Source organism: Sinocyclocheilus anshuiensis, unplaced genomic scaffold (genome assembly GCF_001515605.1).
Source record: "Sinocyclocheilus anshuiensis isolate Anshui unplaced genomic scaffold, SAMN03320099.WGS_v1.1 scaffold41, whole genome shotgun sequence".
Taxonomy (NCBI): domain Eukaryota; kingdom Metazoa; phylum Chordata; class Actinopteri; order Cypriniformes; family Cyprinidae; genus Sinocyclocheilus; species Sinocyclocheilus anshuiensis.
Genome location: NW_015539849.1, coordinates 913,254 through 931,259, shown reverse-complemented (window position 1 = coordinate 931,259; position 18,006 = coordinate 913,254). Strand labels below are relative to the sequence as shown.

General features: G+C 37.9%; 1 protein-coding gene across 1 annotated transcript in view; it reads left to right on the top strand.

The window, feature by feature from the left end:
- LOC107684615 (contactin-5-like) overlaps positions 1-18,006 on the top strand; it is a 132,102-nt gene that overhangs the window by 37,661 nt on the left and 76,435 nt on the right. The window contains 2 exon segments of the mRNA XM_016480915.1: positions 3,311-3,406; positions 12,302-12,505. Of these exon segments, the coding sequence (XP_016336401.1) occupies positions 3,311-3,406; positions 12,302-12,505 (300 nt within the window).

The following is an 18,006-nucleotide window of genomic DNA, read 5'->3' as shown; positions in this document are numbered from 1 at the left end:
TAATTATACAGTAAAATGTATAATATACATAATTATATGTAAAATATATATAAATATAATTATATAATATAATAAAGCACTTACTTGTTGAGAGCGGCGTCTCCTTCATTCAAACCCATATCCACTCATCTGCTTCAATGGATGAAATATCGCACTCTCCTGTAGGGATTTCTATCATGAACGGACCCTCTCTGATATGATACCTGTTGTTTGAACTTGAATGAAAGCTTGTTTTATTCACAGAACATTGGTGTGAGTGAAAAATTGATATTCGGCATAATTTTCCGGTGATGATATGTTTATAAGAAGTTATTAACAAAACCTGCAAAGACATTTCCCCCACGTGATGAATTGAACAGAATTTTCATTTATGCACGAGAAGGGAACCACACAGGACGTGGCTAAGCCTGCAACAGTTCATCCTGACGTCACCGCAGTAACCAATCGGCAACGGAATTTCCCTCCAGCAGGCACCCAGGAAGCATTCGTCAGCAACGAGAAAACCTCTCCGCTTCTCAGCTTTCAGCAAACACAATACAAACAAATCTTACATCTGCTGAAATGGGTGCTGAACTGGTCGAATTTTCAGATTCGAGTCCTTTCAAACCCTGAATGAATTAATAATAATTAATTCCCTTATAAGAATTAATGAGTTAAATTCCATACAGCACAACACTCCGTCAAAAAAAACTTTTATTGTCCGGCCAGTTTTATTGTTATACATTGCTTTAACAACTTCTTAGAACAAAGGGGTTGTTTTTCGCGTTCTCTTTGATAGTTTTTGACCTCTAACCACCTCTTCCCCGTTGTCTCTCATGGAGCGCTCAGATTACGCACAGACGCACCAGTCTCCATTATCCTGTGCGCACGGATTTCTGCGCTGATATATCAAAGACGCCCACTCAAGCCACATATTATTCTGTTCAGATTGTCACCTCAAAGATGCAGCTATTGGTTCAAATAAGGTGTCAATCAAAAGGGCAGCTGTCAGCGGCCATTTTAACATCGATTATTCCGTATTTTTATGTCTATAAACAAGCTATACTTCAGAATGCGCCGAAGCTTTGAGCGCTCCGTCAGCTAATCTGAAATGATACTACTACACTCCGTGGATGTTTATCAACATATAAATGTGTTATGGACTAAATATTTCACTGAATTGGATAGTCTGGACCCTTTACAGTGTAACTACACCATTTTTGTTGGAATGTAATGAACTAGTGGACTAACAAGAGGCTTCATAGGTGAATTCCTCCAGTGTTGTTATTGTTTATTTGGTTGTTGTTGGTCTGACAAAGACACTGATTGTACCTGCTGTGTTGATTGTATCTTAAAATAGTATCATTGTATCATTCGAATCACAATAATCTCAGCTTTCCAAAGATATATGACACGTTTACCTTTTTTTTTTTTGTGTTTCACTAAGTTACCCCTTCAATGTATGTAGTGTACCGCGGGCGGAACACTGGAGTATTTTCTCCTAAGATGGATTTGTTATTAAATGGAGACTGTTGTTTATCTCCTGTGTCTTAGATGTTTCTCCTGAGAAAAGATCCAGTGGTCTCACTTGTTTCTGAATTTCAGAAAAGATCTCAACAATGTCTCAATCTGTGCTTCTTCAAAAAATTTGCAAATCGAAAGTGAAAGATCTCAAATAAACTCAAAACATCTTCACCAGATTCTTCCAAGACCAAATGATGAGCTATATCCATATTTTGCTTTATTTATATTTTAGGAGAAACTTCTAAGACAAAGTTGATCCCAGTTAACAAAAAAACATTCTCAGAACTTGGTTCTCATTATGAACAAATGTTCTTCCAATAACATTAATAGAACAGTGTTATCTGGTCTTTAACATCATTCTCAAAATATTTGCACAATATGTACATCATTCATGGATTTTTATTTTTTTTTACTTCTGAAACGTTTATTTAGACATTTGTGTAAAGTTTTTTTATTATTACCATTATTATTTATTTAATTAGAATTTTTTTTTTTTTTTACTTACTACACTAGTTTTTAGGCCATTCTGAGAACATTCAAAAGTAGCATTCCAAAAATGTTGGCAAAATGATAAAAAGTATGGTTCCATTAATGTTTCATCTAATGTCCGCATAACCAAGAAGAAAACGTAAAAAAAAAAAAAAAAGTCTTTAATAAGTCTTTAATAGCACTCAAACTTTTTTTTTCTCTGAGAGAACAAGATAAATGTTTTAGTTGGATGATTGTTTAACATTTTTTTAAACATTACTAACTACTTGTATCTGACCGTTCAGAGAACATTTAAATGTAACATGCTTGCAAAATGATAAAATGAACCATTCTCTTAATGTTTTCTGTAACTGCAAATAACCATAAAAAAAAAACATTTTTAAAACTTAAAAAATGACATTTTGAATGTTCAGAGTTAAGAGAACTTCAGATATTTTTTGTTTAGTTTTGTTTATAGATACGTTAGTAATAGATACGTTAACAAAATCGTAGCACATATTTTTAGCTGGGTAATTAAATTAAATGTAACTGTGATCTCCAGTATGTCTCATGACCTATAAGAGCAACCATGAACAATGATAATGTTGCTCTTGATGTCAAAATGTGTAATTACTTTGCAATACTGTGGTAACTCTACACCCCCCTCACCTTTTCTCACTGCGAGGGGCAGTCAGCCAATGGTATGGTGTTGTGCGGAGAGTTTGCTGATTAATTATGGTAATTTATGCAAATGCAATTTGTTCCAACAGATTAAATGTAGTAGCTCCACCTGTCGAATCAGTTGTGAGACTCCTGCGGCCTGATGAAACCATCCCTGCACTGTGTGATTTCCAGAGCGCTGCTACATGCGGAAACCTTCACCTCTACGTTTCAACTCAAATTACATTTTAAAAATACCACCTGACATCTGTCCTCAGACATGGCTTGAAATTGTAGTGATCACCCACAATTCTCAGCTTTTTGTGAACTAAAATGATTTTCCGCGTCTCGTTGGTGTTTTAAAAGTACTTACAAGATTGAAGGCTTCGAGCAAGGTTAGCTGTTTTAATTACCACTTGGCCGTCGTGTCCGGAGGGAAACAGGAAGTGAGATTTAAGCAGCAGGTTTGGGGTGTGGAGCAGGTTAAAGTGAAAGCTCACGCGGAGGTCAAACCTCAGGTGACAGATACTAAATCTAGCCAAGCCGCAAGCGCTTATCCGATTTCAAGCGCTCATATGCAATCTCTGACCCTTAATCTGCAGGTTAACAGCTGCCTCTGTGCCACAGTGTGTCACTCTGTCACCTGGCTCAGTCCACGCTTACATGTGTGTATTTGCAGATCTCGGGGCATTCAGCGGTCGGACGAGAGGAGCTGTTTCGGTGAGGGAAGGCCAGGGGGTTGTGCTAATGTGTGCCCCCCCTCCCCATTCGCCAGGTGGGTACTCTCTTTCTGTTCTGTCTCCATCTCTATACCCTGTTGAAGAGAGCAGCATAAAGGTCACCACCATGTGTTTTGTTTTGAATGCTGGCTGCATTTGAAAACGAATCGTATATGCAAAAATCTTATAAGATGGATATTACAAGTCATATAGATTTATCTTCTATGCCAGTACTAGATTTGTTCTGCTGAATTGCATACTTACTGTAGGTTCCATACTATGAAAGCAGCCCATTTTTTACCCCATTTAAATGCAAGTGCAGGTGGCGCTACAGCTAAAACGAAAAATCACAGATCATATCATGTTGCTGTTTAAATGAAGTTGAAATCTGGCTTGCATTTTCTTTGGTACATGTGCTTATCCTATAGACAACTCCTATAGACAAATCAACAAAAATAGACAACAGACAATCAAATTTCAGAAGCCAGTAATTCCAATTGTGAATGTCTCATAATGAGAAGATGTGGCATATGTCTGCAAGGTATGGACAAGAGGCTGCATACCAAATTGTGGGACATTTGACCACAAGGTTGTGTTATAATAGGAGAATTTATATTTTTACGTTTTGGAATCTAAATTACTTGTTTCAAGTGTTTTAAATGAAACTTGTGAAATATTAACAGCAATTCACAAATCACACTACCATTTAAAAATGAAAAGGGGGTCAATAAGATTTGTATCCAGCATGGACACATTAAATCAATCAAAAGTGACAGTAAAGACATATAATTTTACAACTGATTTATATTTCAAATACATACTTTTCTATTGAACATTCTATTCATCAAAGACTCCACACAAACATTAAGCTCCTTTCATCATTTATTTATTTATTTATCAATCAAATCAGAATATTAGAATGTTTTCTGAATGATCATGTGTCACTGAAGGCTAGAGTAAAGGCTGCTGAAAATTCAGCTTTGCCATTATATTCATAAATTATCTTTTTCAATATATATATATATATATATATATAGTATTTCTTTGTTTGAATAAACACACTTATACAGCAATTTCATGTCTATGTGTTTGGATGTTTGTTACATGTCAGTTAAAGTGTGTATTGACATGACACACAATAGTGACAAACTGATAAAAGCTGCCCATGTTAGTTTTTGTTCTAACCAGGAACAACAAGACATTTTGTCACACACTTGGCTTCTCTTTTTGTTGCATTGTGCTGTTAAATTACATATTTTTGGTCCAAAATTCTTCTGCACAAAACTGTATATTACATATCAAATATCATTGCTTGGGTTTTTAACATTTCGCCTACACAAAGACAAAATACTTGTTACTGGAACCAGTGTTAGTGTTAAGTTCAAGCTAGACCAGCATAAACCAGCCTGGACTCTTGCTGATCTAAACTAGTATTTTCAGTAGATTAATCTCACCTTTCTCTCTTCAGTCATTTTTCAGTCTGTCTTGCTCTAGTCCCTGTAATTGCAGGTTAAATGAACTCGGATGCAGTGAGACAAATAGAATGGGAAGAGAAGGATATAGACAGGGCAATGGAACGAGCACTATCAGATGAAAGGCTTGTGGTGAGATGGCCATTTTTAGAACATTTAGTACTCCTAGAGACCCAGAGTAACCTCATCCAGCTTCCTCTCTTCCTGTCTGCTCAATCCTTTAAAGGGGTCCTATTATGCTGTTAGTCTGTAATGTTGCTGTTTGAGCATAATAAATATCTGCAAAGTTACAAAGTTCAAAACGAGAGCCTGTTCTAGTACACCCCCAAAACAAAATCAAGACTTTGTAAAAGAGCATAATAGGACCCTTTTAACAAAGCATATTGTTTAAAGAGATAGTTCACCTAAAAAATAAACATCTCATTACTCACTTTTAGCTTGTACTGAATCTGTTTGCTGTTATTTTTTCCATGCGCTGAAAAAAATGTACATGGTTTTCACTCAGAAAATAGTAAATTTCACAAATAGAAATGGCCAGTAATTCATTGAATTATGCATGAAGTTTTGAAGTAGAAAGACTGAAATAGTATTTTCTTGTAAAACGTATTCCAACAGTGTAGTAAATTTCAAAAACAACTAAGGATGAAAATGCACTATAAAAAAAGACTAAAAACATGACTTTTCATAAACAGATTTTAACTTAAGAGTAAACTAGTCAATTAAAATTGGAAAAACAATCACATCATTGGACCATGTCCAAATGTGAGATTGCAAACAGACAGAGGTCATTATTGCACCATACAAGCGTGAGCGTGACCATTACTGTTTACACCACGATAAGGAGCCGAGAGAGAGAGAGCTTCAGTGGTATTAGCACAGGTCTAAATTCACCAAACACTCCAATCTGAGCGAAATTAATCCCGGGCCTGTGCTGACACAGTTTCGGCTTAGTCCTTATCTCCTCTCACCCTTCCCCTCATCAGATATCTTTATGTTTGGTGGATATCATCGGCAGTTCAGCCCAGCTCTCCTTAGTATGTGTCATCTGATAATCATAATGCCATTACTTTATAACTCTGCAACTCTCAAATATAAAGTGTGATTGATTTCTGTTGTCCCCTCCTGAGTGAACTTTGAGAAAGATCACTGTTTGATGCAGCCGTGCAAGCCCAGTACCAGAGTGCTGTTGGTTCTCTTCAGGACAGTAGCGATGAATAAGGACTTTGCCAGAGTGATTTGCATCGTAACTGACTGGGCTTCCTGTTCCATATGGGAAATTACGTTCCTTGTGTGTCAACCTATCCGTCTCTAACTGGTCGATGCAGTGTTTCCAGACAAGCATCAGCATCAAGGCTCAAATTTACTGGATCATTAGAAATGAAAAGAAATTGCACTCAGGCAATTATTTCACGCAGGCACAGGCAGCATGAGGGAGCGCTTTAGTGGCCTGTCTCAAATCTCAGTTGTCATCTAATGGAAAAGAGGAGGAGATCCCTATTGCATACAGTGCTGCTTGAAAGTTTGTGAACCCTTTAGAATTTTATTTCTGCATAAATATGACCCAAAACATAATTAGATTTTCACACAAATCCTGAAAGTAGACAAAGAGAATCCAATGAAACAAAGGAGACAAAAATATATACTTTCTCATTTATTTATTGAGAAAAATAATCCGGTTTCAACTATCTGTGAGTGGCAAAAGTATGTGAATCCTTGCTTTCAGTATCTGGTGTGACCATTTTAACAAGTTTCACTTTTATTTTAACAAGTAACATTTCTTGTAAATGCTGATCAGTCCTGCACAATGGCTTGAAGGAGTTTTAGTACAGAACCAGTTCAACTCTGTGATGTTATAGGTTTCCTCCTATGAACTGCTTGCTTCAGGTCCTTCCGCAAAATTTCAATTGGATTAAGGTCCGGAATTTGACTCAGCCATTCCAAAACATTAACTTTGTTCTACTTTAACCATTCTTTGGTAGAACGACTTGTGTGTGCTTTGGGTCGTTGTCTTGCTGCATTCTCGGACAGATGTCCTGACATTTTCCTTCAGAATTTGCTGGTATAATTCAGAATTCATTGTTATATCAATGATGGCAAGCCATCCTGGACCAGATGCAGCAAAATAGTCCCAAACCATTATACCACCACCATGTTTCACAGATGGGATAAGGTTCTTATGCTGGAATGCAGTGTTTTCTTTCTCCAAACATAACGCTGCTCATTTAAACCAAAATGTTCTATTTTGGTCTCACCCATCCACAAAACATTTCTCCAGTATACCTCTGGCTTGTCCACATGATCTTTAGCAAACTGCAGATGGGCAGTAATTATCTTTTTGGAGAGCAGTGGCTTTCTTCTTGCGACTCTGCCATGGACACCATGGTTGTTCAGTGTTCTCCTGATGATGGGCTCATAAACATTAACATTAGCCAATGTGAGAAAGGCCTTTAGTTGCTTAGAAGTTAGCCTGCACTCCTTTGAAACCTAGAGGACTTTTACACGTCTTGCTTTTAGAGTGTTCTTTGTTGGTGGAGCACTCCTGGGGAAGGTAACAGTGGTCTTGAATGTCCTCCATTTGTACACAATCTGTCTGACTGTGGATTGGTGGAGTCCAAACTCTTTAGATATGGCTTTGAAACCTTTTCTAGCCTGATGAGCAACACCAACTCTTTTTCTGAGGTCCTCAGAGATCTCATTGTGCAATGATACACTTCCACAAACATGATCAAACTTTGATAGATCCCTGTTCTTTAAATAAAACAGGGCACACACTGACACCTGATAGTCATCTCACTGATTAAAAACACCTCTGAACAGATGGACTTCAAATTAACAGCTAATCCTAGAGATTCACATACTTTTGCCGCTCACAGATTTGCAATATTGGATCATTTTCTTGAATAAATAAATGACAAAGTATATATTCTCATTTGTTTGATTGGGTTCTCTTTGTCAACTTTCAGGACTTGCATGGAAATCTGATGTTTTTTGGGGTTATATTTATGTAGAAATATAGACAATTCTAAAGGGTTCACAAACTTTCAAGCAGCACTGTATGTATAATGAAATTATGGTTTATTTGTATGTTTTTTTTTAAATAAGTCTCTTTTTGCTCACCAAGTCTGCATTTTTTTTTCAATAGAAAGTGCAATAAAATTATTGTATTATTGTGAGAGAATATTACAATTTAAAATAATTATTTTCTATTTTCTAATATTTATATATTTTAAAATATAATTTATTCCTGTCATGGCAAAGCTGAATTTTCATTTGATTTGGTGCTCAAGATCTTTGTTTTTGTCCAAGATCTTTGATGTTTGTTTGTTTGTTTGTTTGTTTACTTGTTTGTTCGTTCGTTTGTTTAACTGGAAACTTTGACACATTTTTTCTTTCAGGATTCTTTGATGAATAGAATATTCAAAAGAACATTTGTTTGAAATAGGATCTATTTGTAACAATGTAAAGGTCTTTACTGTCACGTTTGATCAATGTAATGCATACTTGCTGTTTGCCAAATAGAAATAGCAGTTTCTTTCAAAAAATATTTCATATTTAATGATCATTTTAGAGTAATAATAAAGTAAGATAAATATGTAGCTAGTTTGTTTTCTACATAACTCGTGTCAAGCAAGTGAATATGTGTACTATTGTTGATTGATTGATTGATTGATTATTGATTCATTCATTGATTCATTCTTTCTTTCTTTCTTTCGTTCTTTCTTATGGAAACTGTGATACATGGTTATGATTCTTTGATGAATAGAATAATTTAAATAAAATGTATTTGGAATGGAATTTATTTGTAGCAATGTACAAGTCTTTACTGTCACCATTTTTTAAATATAAGTATTAATTTCTTTCAAAAAAGTCTTACTGATATACTTATATACTTATGACTTATGACTATATATATAATGTCTATTTTAAAGTATTTAGCTAGTTTGTTTTCTGCTTAACTAATGCCCATTATTCAAGCAGTAAGCCTTTTTATTAAAATGCTTTTGGGTTCATGAGAAACATAAATCCAGTCCAGTGTGTCCAGACCTTTACTGCTAATGCATATATGTTATAGTAAATGATTTTGTGCTCTTCAACAGTGCATAGGAGGCAGAACTGTAGCATTGTACCAGTTGAAAACAAATTAAGGGACAGAGGAACGAGCAACCAATTTACATGAGACAAGGCTGTTTTTAGTCTATTGATTTTCTGCAATTGTTTGACTAGCGTGGAAAGCTGATGTGAAGAAAATTAACATCCTCCATTAGCTACAAGGTCACAGAATGATTTGTCTTTAAATGCCAATACTGATTTCCCATCAGGCACAGAGCTGCAAACCTTCTGAGGGGCGCCAGGCTTTAAGAATCTGTTGAGATCAACACATAAGCGAACACTTGGCAATAGCAAGCAATTTATTGTGAACTATGATGTAAATGTTGTATGCTGTATCAGAAGTTTGGACTGAATATATGTTCCTTGTGATCTTAAAAAATATTTCCTGTGGAATGGTTCTGCTTAAATGCTTGACAATAGTTTTGTTGATAAATGAAAACTGAATTTGTTTACAAAATTAAAATTACACATAAATAAATGAAAACAAGTAAGTAAGTGATTAATTAAGTGTATGAATTAGAACTGACAGTGAACGAAAAGCAGCCAATAAGCATGCAGCTTTATTTTAACTTTTTACATTAACACATTGACTGTAAGACATGTACAAACATCATTTGGTTATGAGCTGGAACTATTAAATGTTTGCTTGGAGGATTAACAGTTCTTTGGATTTGATATGTGTGGAATGGGAAGAACTGCAGGGAATTTATTTTAGGACCCGTAGGACGGCTTTGAGGTTAATTTGTCTTTTATTTGCCTGAATTGCTTGTAGGAGGTTTAATCCACATTAATATGGGAAGATGACTTTAAAACTGAAAGTAATTGAAAATAATTAGAAATCACTGAGATGTAAGCAGGATATTACTATCAATACGATCTCTGTTGCTTTTTCCACTCAAAGTGTAGAGGAGGCGTTGTTGGTTCCTGACCTTGATGAATGGATGGAGCGCTGACGTTACACTAAACATAAAAACGACTGTGCACTCTTATCTTTGCTCCATTTAAATGCTCTTTTCAGTTCTTCTGGGAATTTCCAACAGTACAAGGTCGGAAATCGTATGCATGACGTGATGTGCGATTTTGGCTGGAATAAAATAAACACACAGGGCGATTTATTTCTGTCTTTTTTCACATTCCGGCAAAGCCAAGAACTGTTTGTATAGTTAGTGGAAACAAAATAAAGCGCAAGTGATGCTCAGTATGTGTGTAACACTGCTTGTTCTGTGTATTTAATCATTCTCATACTGCCACAGAGAATAATGGGAAATGTAGTTTAGCCACACAAGCCTTTTACCTTATAAAAAGGCAAAATGAATTGTATTTTCTGCCAAGCCTGATCACTTTTCATCACTAACAGTACACAGATTGGGCTCAAACTGAATTTATCGTCAACACTGACAGAGAACCTTTGCCAGAACATTAGCCAATGTTCGGAGAACTTTCCCTGATAGCAGAGAACCTGTTTAAGGTCAATTGACAAGCAACCAATACTGCATACTTCAGAAATAGAGCACTACTGTACTATTCTGATCATAGTCATCATGATTTTGCATTCCATTCTGATTCAGTGCCTCTTGGACAATAACTTCACCTTTTCTCAGTTGCTGACAGTCGTAACTCTATGTGCAAACCTAGTGCATGAACTAAAAAAAAAACAGCATCAGAAGCCTCAGGCACTGAAGCCGTCAGCTAGAAATATTGTGATTTATATTGTTTGACGCTTTATGAGGATGCCTTTCATGAGAGTCCTTTTGAATTTTATTTATGAGATAAATATTCATTGTTTACTCAGGTGACATTAGCCCTTGTGTATGAAAAATTGAACTGGAATCTCTTTAAAGAGTGGCAATCCTTCAGTGATTAATCAACAGGAGCGTGGCACCTGTATTTACTATGCAAAATAAATCAATGGTCTGTGAAATTCATGCTTTAATTATTTGGTGAATAAATTGGTCCTGGGGAAATCCATTTGGACCATGAGGAAGTTTGTCTCTCTCTTTTTCTTTTCTCATTTTCTGCTGCGAGAAAGTCTGTGTGACTACGATATAGTCGACATAAGGCAAACAGCGTGAGATCAGAGTAGTAATCCGCTCTCTCATATCTCCTGGATTTATATGGTATAATATGACTGCTTCAGAGTTACAGAAAAACACACATAATTTTGTTCTGTTGACAGCCTGTCTTTTGTCATTTGGTTTCTAGCTCAGTGTGACATGATAAAGAATACTTCATTCTCCTGCGTATCTGTACGGAATAAGAAATGTGCCCGAGTACTCAGAAGTGACAGTAATGATTGATCACAAAAACATAACGATTGCATGTCTCGACTTTTATAAAAAAAGACAAAAAAATCAAGGTAACCGAGTTGACGTAAATATTAGAATGATATCTGAAGGATCGTGTGACACTGAAGACTGGAGTAATGATGCTGAAAATTCAGCTTTGCCATCACATTAATAAGTTACATTTTCAAATATATTAAAATGGAAACAGTTAAATTGTATAGTAAAAGTATGGTTCAAGTATAAATCGCACTGATATTTCACAATATTGCTGTTTTTTCTGTATTTTGATCATAAGAGACTTCAAAAGCATTTTTACAAATCTACACCGTGTAACACAATTCAGAAGCCATAAAGTCCAAGTCCGAGACCATATTTTCTCTGAAAAGTTGAGACCATCTCAAGTTCAGCCAAAGCTCCTGAAAATATGGCCATGGACTTGGGTCCGAACATAGAAGAGATGTGATTTATTGTTTTCTGCTTTATTGTGTGGGGCCTGGTCTGGACGGTCGCCGTGATTTTGCCTAGTAAGACATAACTGTCCAAAAATATAGACTTAACCCAATCCCTACCCCTAAACCTAACCCTACCCATAATTTCTTCCTAAAAAACAGTGTGAACTGATAGCTGATTAACAAGGGTGTAGAAGCACCTAAACCTGATTGTAAGCCTAAAACAGATATTTACTTAAAAGTTATATCTCAATTCTGATTGGTTGATAGGAATGTTGTTCCAGGATCAACAAGGACGTTGATCCAGGAACATGTTGTACTTGGTGAAATCACGGTCACCGGTCTGGACACAGGGTTTACTTTCCTCATTCTAATGCAGTTCGGTACGGTATGCAAACAGGAAACCATATATCTGTACTTTTTTATAACATGCAGGTTATGATTGCCCTGAACCCTGTAGTAGAGAGCAGTGAATTAATCCATATCACCTACACATCAGCTCCCAGACTCCCCCTCCTATGAGCCCTCGCTCTGACAAGGTCTGCATGCTACAATGCAGATTAAGACAGGGGTTTCCTTAGGGACATGTGTGTTGTTCTAGCAGCTCATCTGCTTGCTCTTCTCCGCCCCGGCAGAGATCATCTACAGCTGGGTGTTCAATGAGCTTCCCTCATTCGTGGCGGAGGACAGCCGGCGATTCATCTCGCAGGAAACGGGAAATCTGTATATCTCCAAGGTGCAGCCCTCGGACGTGGGCAGCTATGTGTGCCAAGTGAAGAACACTGTGAACAACGCCAGGGTCCTGAGCCCACCAACGCCTCTGACTCTCAAAACAGATGGTGAGATATTACACACACTCCACACACACACACACACACACACACACACACACATATATCCCTGCTCTCTAAACCCCCATCACCTGCACAGCAGAACTAGGCTGGATGCCAAGCATCTCTCTTGGTGAACCAAATTGATGAATCGATACCATGACATGAAGTCTCTTTGCTAATAAATTAAATTGAGACATTCTTTTTACCATTATATCTCATGTCTTAAAAAAATTACTGTAGCTTCAGCTGGCACAAGGGGTGATATAAATAAAAATGTAGGTCACGATACTTTAAACATTTTGTGAGATAGCATACTGTATATATCATAACATACGCATTTTTACTGTTCACTTACCTCATACTTAGTATTACAATCCGACATGTTACCCAGTGATGTATGGTTTGTTTAGGTGAGATGTGCTATTTTTTTTTCTGAGCAATCAGGCATATAATGTTGGGCTGATACATGATAGATGGGAGACAAAATCCCATAGATTTACATTGAATATGGGACACAAGCCATATTTATAGACTAAAGCCATATTTATCCATAAGACTTTCATTCATCTTCAGAACACAAATGGAGGTTGTTGGTTTTTTTTTTGTTAATGGAATCTGAGAGATTTCTGCCCCTCCACTGAAAGTCTATTCACACAAAACTCTGATGCTTCAAAACTTTCATAAAGAGATTGTAAAATAAATCCATATGAATCTAATGGTTTAATCCAAGCCTTATGAAGAGACACGATCACTTTATATAATGAAAAGATTTAATTTATGCTTTTATTTACATATAAACAGTGATCATAAACGAATCAGCGAACATAAACACAAGCTTGTCCTTGCTTGACGTGCGAGAACAAACCTCACTGGTTCTTGCAGAAGCTCAAACATGTTGGTGTAATATGATCCTCATTGGTTCTTGTGTGTCAAGCAAGCGTACTTGAGCTTCCATGATCAAATTTGAATGTTGTAAACACTGTTAGGTGATCAACTTTTATGTTATTAAAGTCCTAAATTAAATCTGTCCATCATATAACACAATTGTGTCTCTTTTTGGATTAAACTGCTTGATTCATATGGATTTATTTTATGATCTCTTTTTGAACATTTTGAAACAAGTTTTGGGTGAATAGACTTCCTCTAGAGGAACAGAAACCTCTCATATTTCATTCAAAATATATGAATTTGTGTTGATCGAAAGTATTCTGGGTCTGAATGAGGGTGAGTAATTGACAGAATTTTATGGCAGACTAGCGACTAAGGGGGCTGATCGTAAAGTGATTGGAACGCCGATTCCCCACCATGCAGCAGTGTTTCCCATAATCCTAATGGAAATGATACTCAAATTTAAAATATCAATTGTCATCAAAATGCCAGTTTGTCATTTCAAATGCCGTATTGGCCATCCTTTTCTCATATACCAATACCCATACAGAGAGCTTTCTAAATATGCTAAATGTGTTAAGATGCATGACAGCTGGACTTTTTTTTGAAGCTCTGAATCACAAGCCAGGAAAAAGTCCATCAATATCTCAGAAGGCTATAATGGATGTGCCTGCAAATCAGGCTTGAAAGGAAATGTAGCAGTTTTTCAGCGGTGTGACAAGCAGGTCGGTTGTCTATATTAGTGCTTTTATGCCATGTGAAGCTGATTTAATGAGACGTCTGACTTATATATGTAGTTTATATGCCTCATTCTGTCTTCCTTTTTCTCGTTGCACGAGGGGCCTTTAGGGCCAAACCGAAAGTGTCATGAATTCCAAAACATCCACATGAAAACAGAGAGCATGAGGTGCTTTATCTTTTGCTTTAGAGTAGTTTTTCCATAGACAATGCGCTCTGGTGAAACTGGCCATCGGGGAAATCATTTTCCAGCATAAAATTAACCGAATCAATGGGCCTCTTCCAGAATGGGCCCTAGCTTCTTTAATAGCAAATTCCCTTGGGCCAAGCGGGGGAGCCAAATACCCGGCTGTCACTTCAGGCATTTTTCCATACTTCACAGACACGCACGCATTACCTGCCGCCAGTACACATCAATGTCAGCCGCCCTGGTACGCAATCCCAGAACAGCCGGGCTAAAAGGACTAAAGTGCCCTAAAAGCTTTTGCTTACGTTGCTTAATGTTGCACATCCTTTGTGAGGGCACCACGTCCCCTTCGGCATGCTCTTCGGCATTTGCATAACCTTGTTGTTGAGAAACGCGCCTCAGAGACATGCACGCATCTAAGCGCATTAGCATACTAAATTGGATTTGTGCCTCTTGTTAGCACAGATTGCAAATGCAAGTAGCGTTGCGTTCTCCGGTCACACTCAGAAGTTAAAGAAAGGGCAGAGACGGAAGGCTGGAGAGAAAAAGAAAAGTCCCGAGGGTTGTCTCAGAGCCACAGGTGGTAGAGTCAGGATAAATTTTTTTGTGGCAGCTGCATTTGCAAATAACCATATAGTCGGGGTCTCATGCAGAATGAGCACCAGTTCGGCGAGAGGTTAGTCACCCGAAACACAAGCACGGCTGATGGGAATCTTTATTCATTCCGTGCCTGACATCCGCAGCGTTCACTTGGCAGACATTGTGTGGGAAGCATCACGCATTCGGCAGCTAAATGCCTCAGCTGGCTGCGCCTAAAAGCTTGAAAATGATTTTGCCACCCCTGGCCAAGCTCGAACTGCCTTGCTTTCAGTCATTCTTCCAGTGCTCTCAAAGCGCACCAATCTACAGCCCTCGATTCATGTTTTCTGCTGAGACAGGATGATAATTAACTGCACGAGAGGCTCCGTGCCGGAATGCGCAGGTGAAGCGCTTCACCCATGTCCTTCCCTTGGCTAAGACGCTCTTAATCAAAGCTGCCCAACTGCATCTGCGCTCGGCTGCACCTACAGGGCAAGTCATGCATCTTCCCTGCCCGCTCCCTTCTTGAGAATCAGCACAGGCAGCGGAGGCCTTCTGTACTTATGTGATGAATTGCACCTTAATAGATGCGACTCGGATGGAACAATAACTCTCACAGAGCTGGAGCTGGAGCGCTCGCAAAACACTTGGTGGTGCTGGGATTGCTCGTCCTTCCCGCTTGGCCTTGGACCTTGAAGGGGCAGCATTTTAAAGTGGAGGGTCAGGCATTTCCAAGGCCTTCATCAGTGTCGTTCATTTATAGGAGAGAAGATATCAGTGTCCTTGGATTCAAAGAGTGAAAGTGCAGTGGCTTCAATTATTGAGCTACAAATATTGGATCAGTGCTTCAAATAACATTTCAAATGTCACTAAGGGTCATAAAAAATGCATACTGATATCACTGATGTCTCATTCTCTAATAATACCACTGTGTACATGCTTTTCTAATCACAAAATGAGAAACCTGAGAGTCTGGAAAACAGGTCTAAGCGTGCTGTGCAAAAACCCTCAGTTTACATTTTGAATATGACTACTGCATGCCCACAGAGTGCGCAATCCAACAAATTCAGAGTTTGTCGTAAAAATCAACAGGTGTGCCACTTCGACATGCAGCATTTCCACATCTTATTCTCTAACCAACCAAAGTCAGGCTTGATCACTATGGCCATGTACACACTGCAAAAATACTACTGAAGGTACTTGGGAAGTCACTTGATAAATTACAATGATTGCTAAAATGATAACCAAAGGGACATTTTTGCATCTCACGGCTTAACCTGTTTGGTGGCAGCTAATTTTGACTGTTTTGTTTATGCTTGTATAGCCTTATAAAAAGACTTCTAATAAGTAGATATTGCCGAATTATATAAACTAGAGTCCTTTTTATCTCATCGCTTGTTTTGGACTTGTATTTTTTACACCCTGTCGCTTTTTTAAGCGACATCTGGCAACACTGGTATTTCTGGACTGTAGCATACAGTACGTGCTTCCCTGAGACCTCAGGGAAAATCAAGACAAGTACCTCTGTTTCTGTGCTTTTTCTAGCACCTCCGATGATCAGTCAGTGTCCAAATGAGGGTTATGTTACTGCACTAGCATCTAGTTGTTTAGTTGGGGTCTGTACACATTATGTGGATTTAATATAAATGTGGCTGTCACTAATTTTCCAACATTTAATTTAGTTTTAGAATGCATATGTCACTCTTGTAAATAACCGCACACAACATGTTTGAGCACTCTGAAGAGTGACATAATGTACTGGTATAGCACTGTGCCAGTCATATTTAAATAAAGCCAGTGTCATTCTTGTCATTCAGCGAAAACACACCACTTTTCTATGCAAATCAGCCTTAGTATATAGTCACAATGATACCTCTTGGAAAATGTATTTTTTAATAAATAGGACTTTCTACATTAAAATGTATAATTGCTTAATGTACAATTGTTTTAGTAAGGGGTTTCCAAGCAAAGGGGTAATCATCTTTGTTGAGGTTTTCAGCATCAAAACGTCTGAAAACCCCTGCATTAAATCATTGCAGCCCATAGGTCTTCATAAATACCTATTTAAAAAAAAGGTCTTGTGAGTTATGTCTCAGTGATATGTTCAGACACTGAGTGGACATGTGCTAAGCATGTATAAAATTATCCAATAGGTGCACTGTGGACTACAGAATGAATCATAACATGACACATCTCATAATTGTGATTTTTATGGGAAGTGAAATGGTGCTGTGATGATGTACTGCATCACATGATCACATATTAAACATTCTGACAATTGAATTGTAGGCTTTCTTTCATTACGGATGACGTGGACCTTGACAGTCATTTGTTTCCAACAGACCATCCATTTATTTCTGTCTTCAAGGAGTAGTTCACCCAAAATGTACATTTGGTCATCAATTACTCACCCCTTATGTTGTAGTACGTAAACCCATGTGACTTTCTTTCTTTTAAGTAAAACAAAAGTTTAGCAGAATGTTCACATTGCTCTTATCCATAAAATAAAAGTAAATGGGTCTTTCAAGCTTCAAAAATGACTAAAATCATCATAAACATTGCCGATATGATTTGTGTACTATATTCCAGGTCTACAGAAACTATTGCATGACTTTAGATGGCCTAGAATATAGTGCAAAATTAGTTCCCCTTCAGGAACTCGAGCTGCGTCGAGATCGCTTTGGGAACGCCCCTGCGTGACCGCGTTCTGAATCATGTGTCAAATCAGCCCAATGGAGCAGCGAGACGTCACGAGCTGGGTGACGTAAGCACCAGAAAGTATAAAAGCGCATCCGGCAGAGCGCAAGTCAGCTTCTGCTCTTCAGTAGCGCTCTGTGTATGTGTCTGTCTATTTATTGTTGTCTGTCAGCTCAAGCATTCATATCATGTCAAAAGCAAAGTCAAGTTGTTTAGGAGTGGAGCATGCACGGTCAGCTCTCGAGGGAGCTGATTGTCATGACTGCGAGTTGCTCTCGCTGCGCACGCTCCGCTCTCGCCGTGTTTGATGAGAGCGGCCAGGCTCGTGATCCCGCTGGCAGCAGTCCCGCTGTTGCCGAGGCACAGGGTAGACTGTTGTCATGGGGATCGCAAGTGGATTTAGCGGAGGGATTCGAGA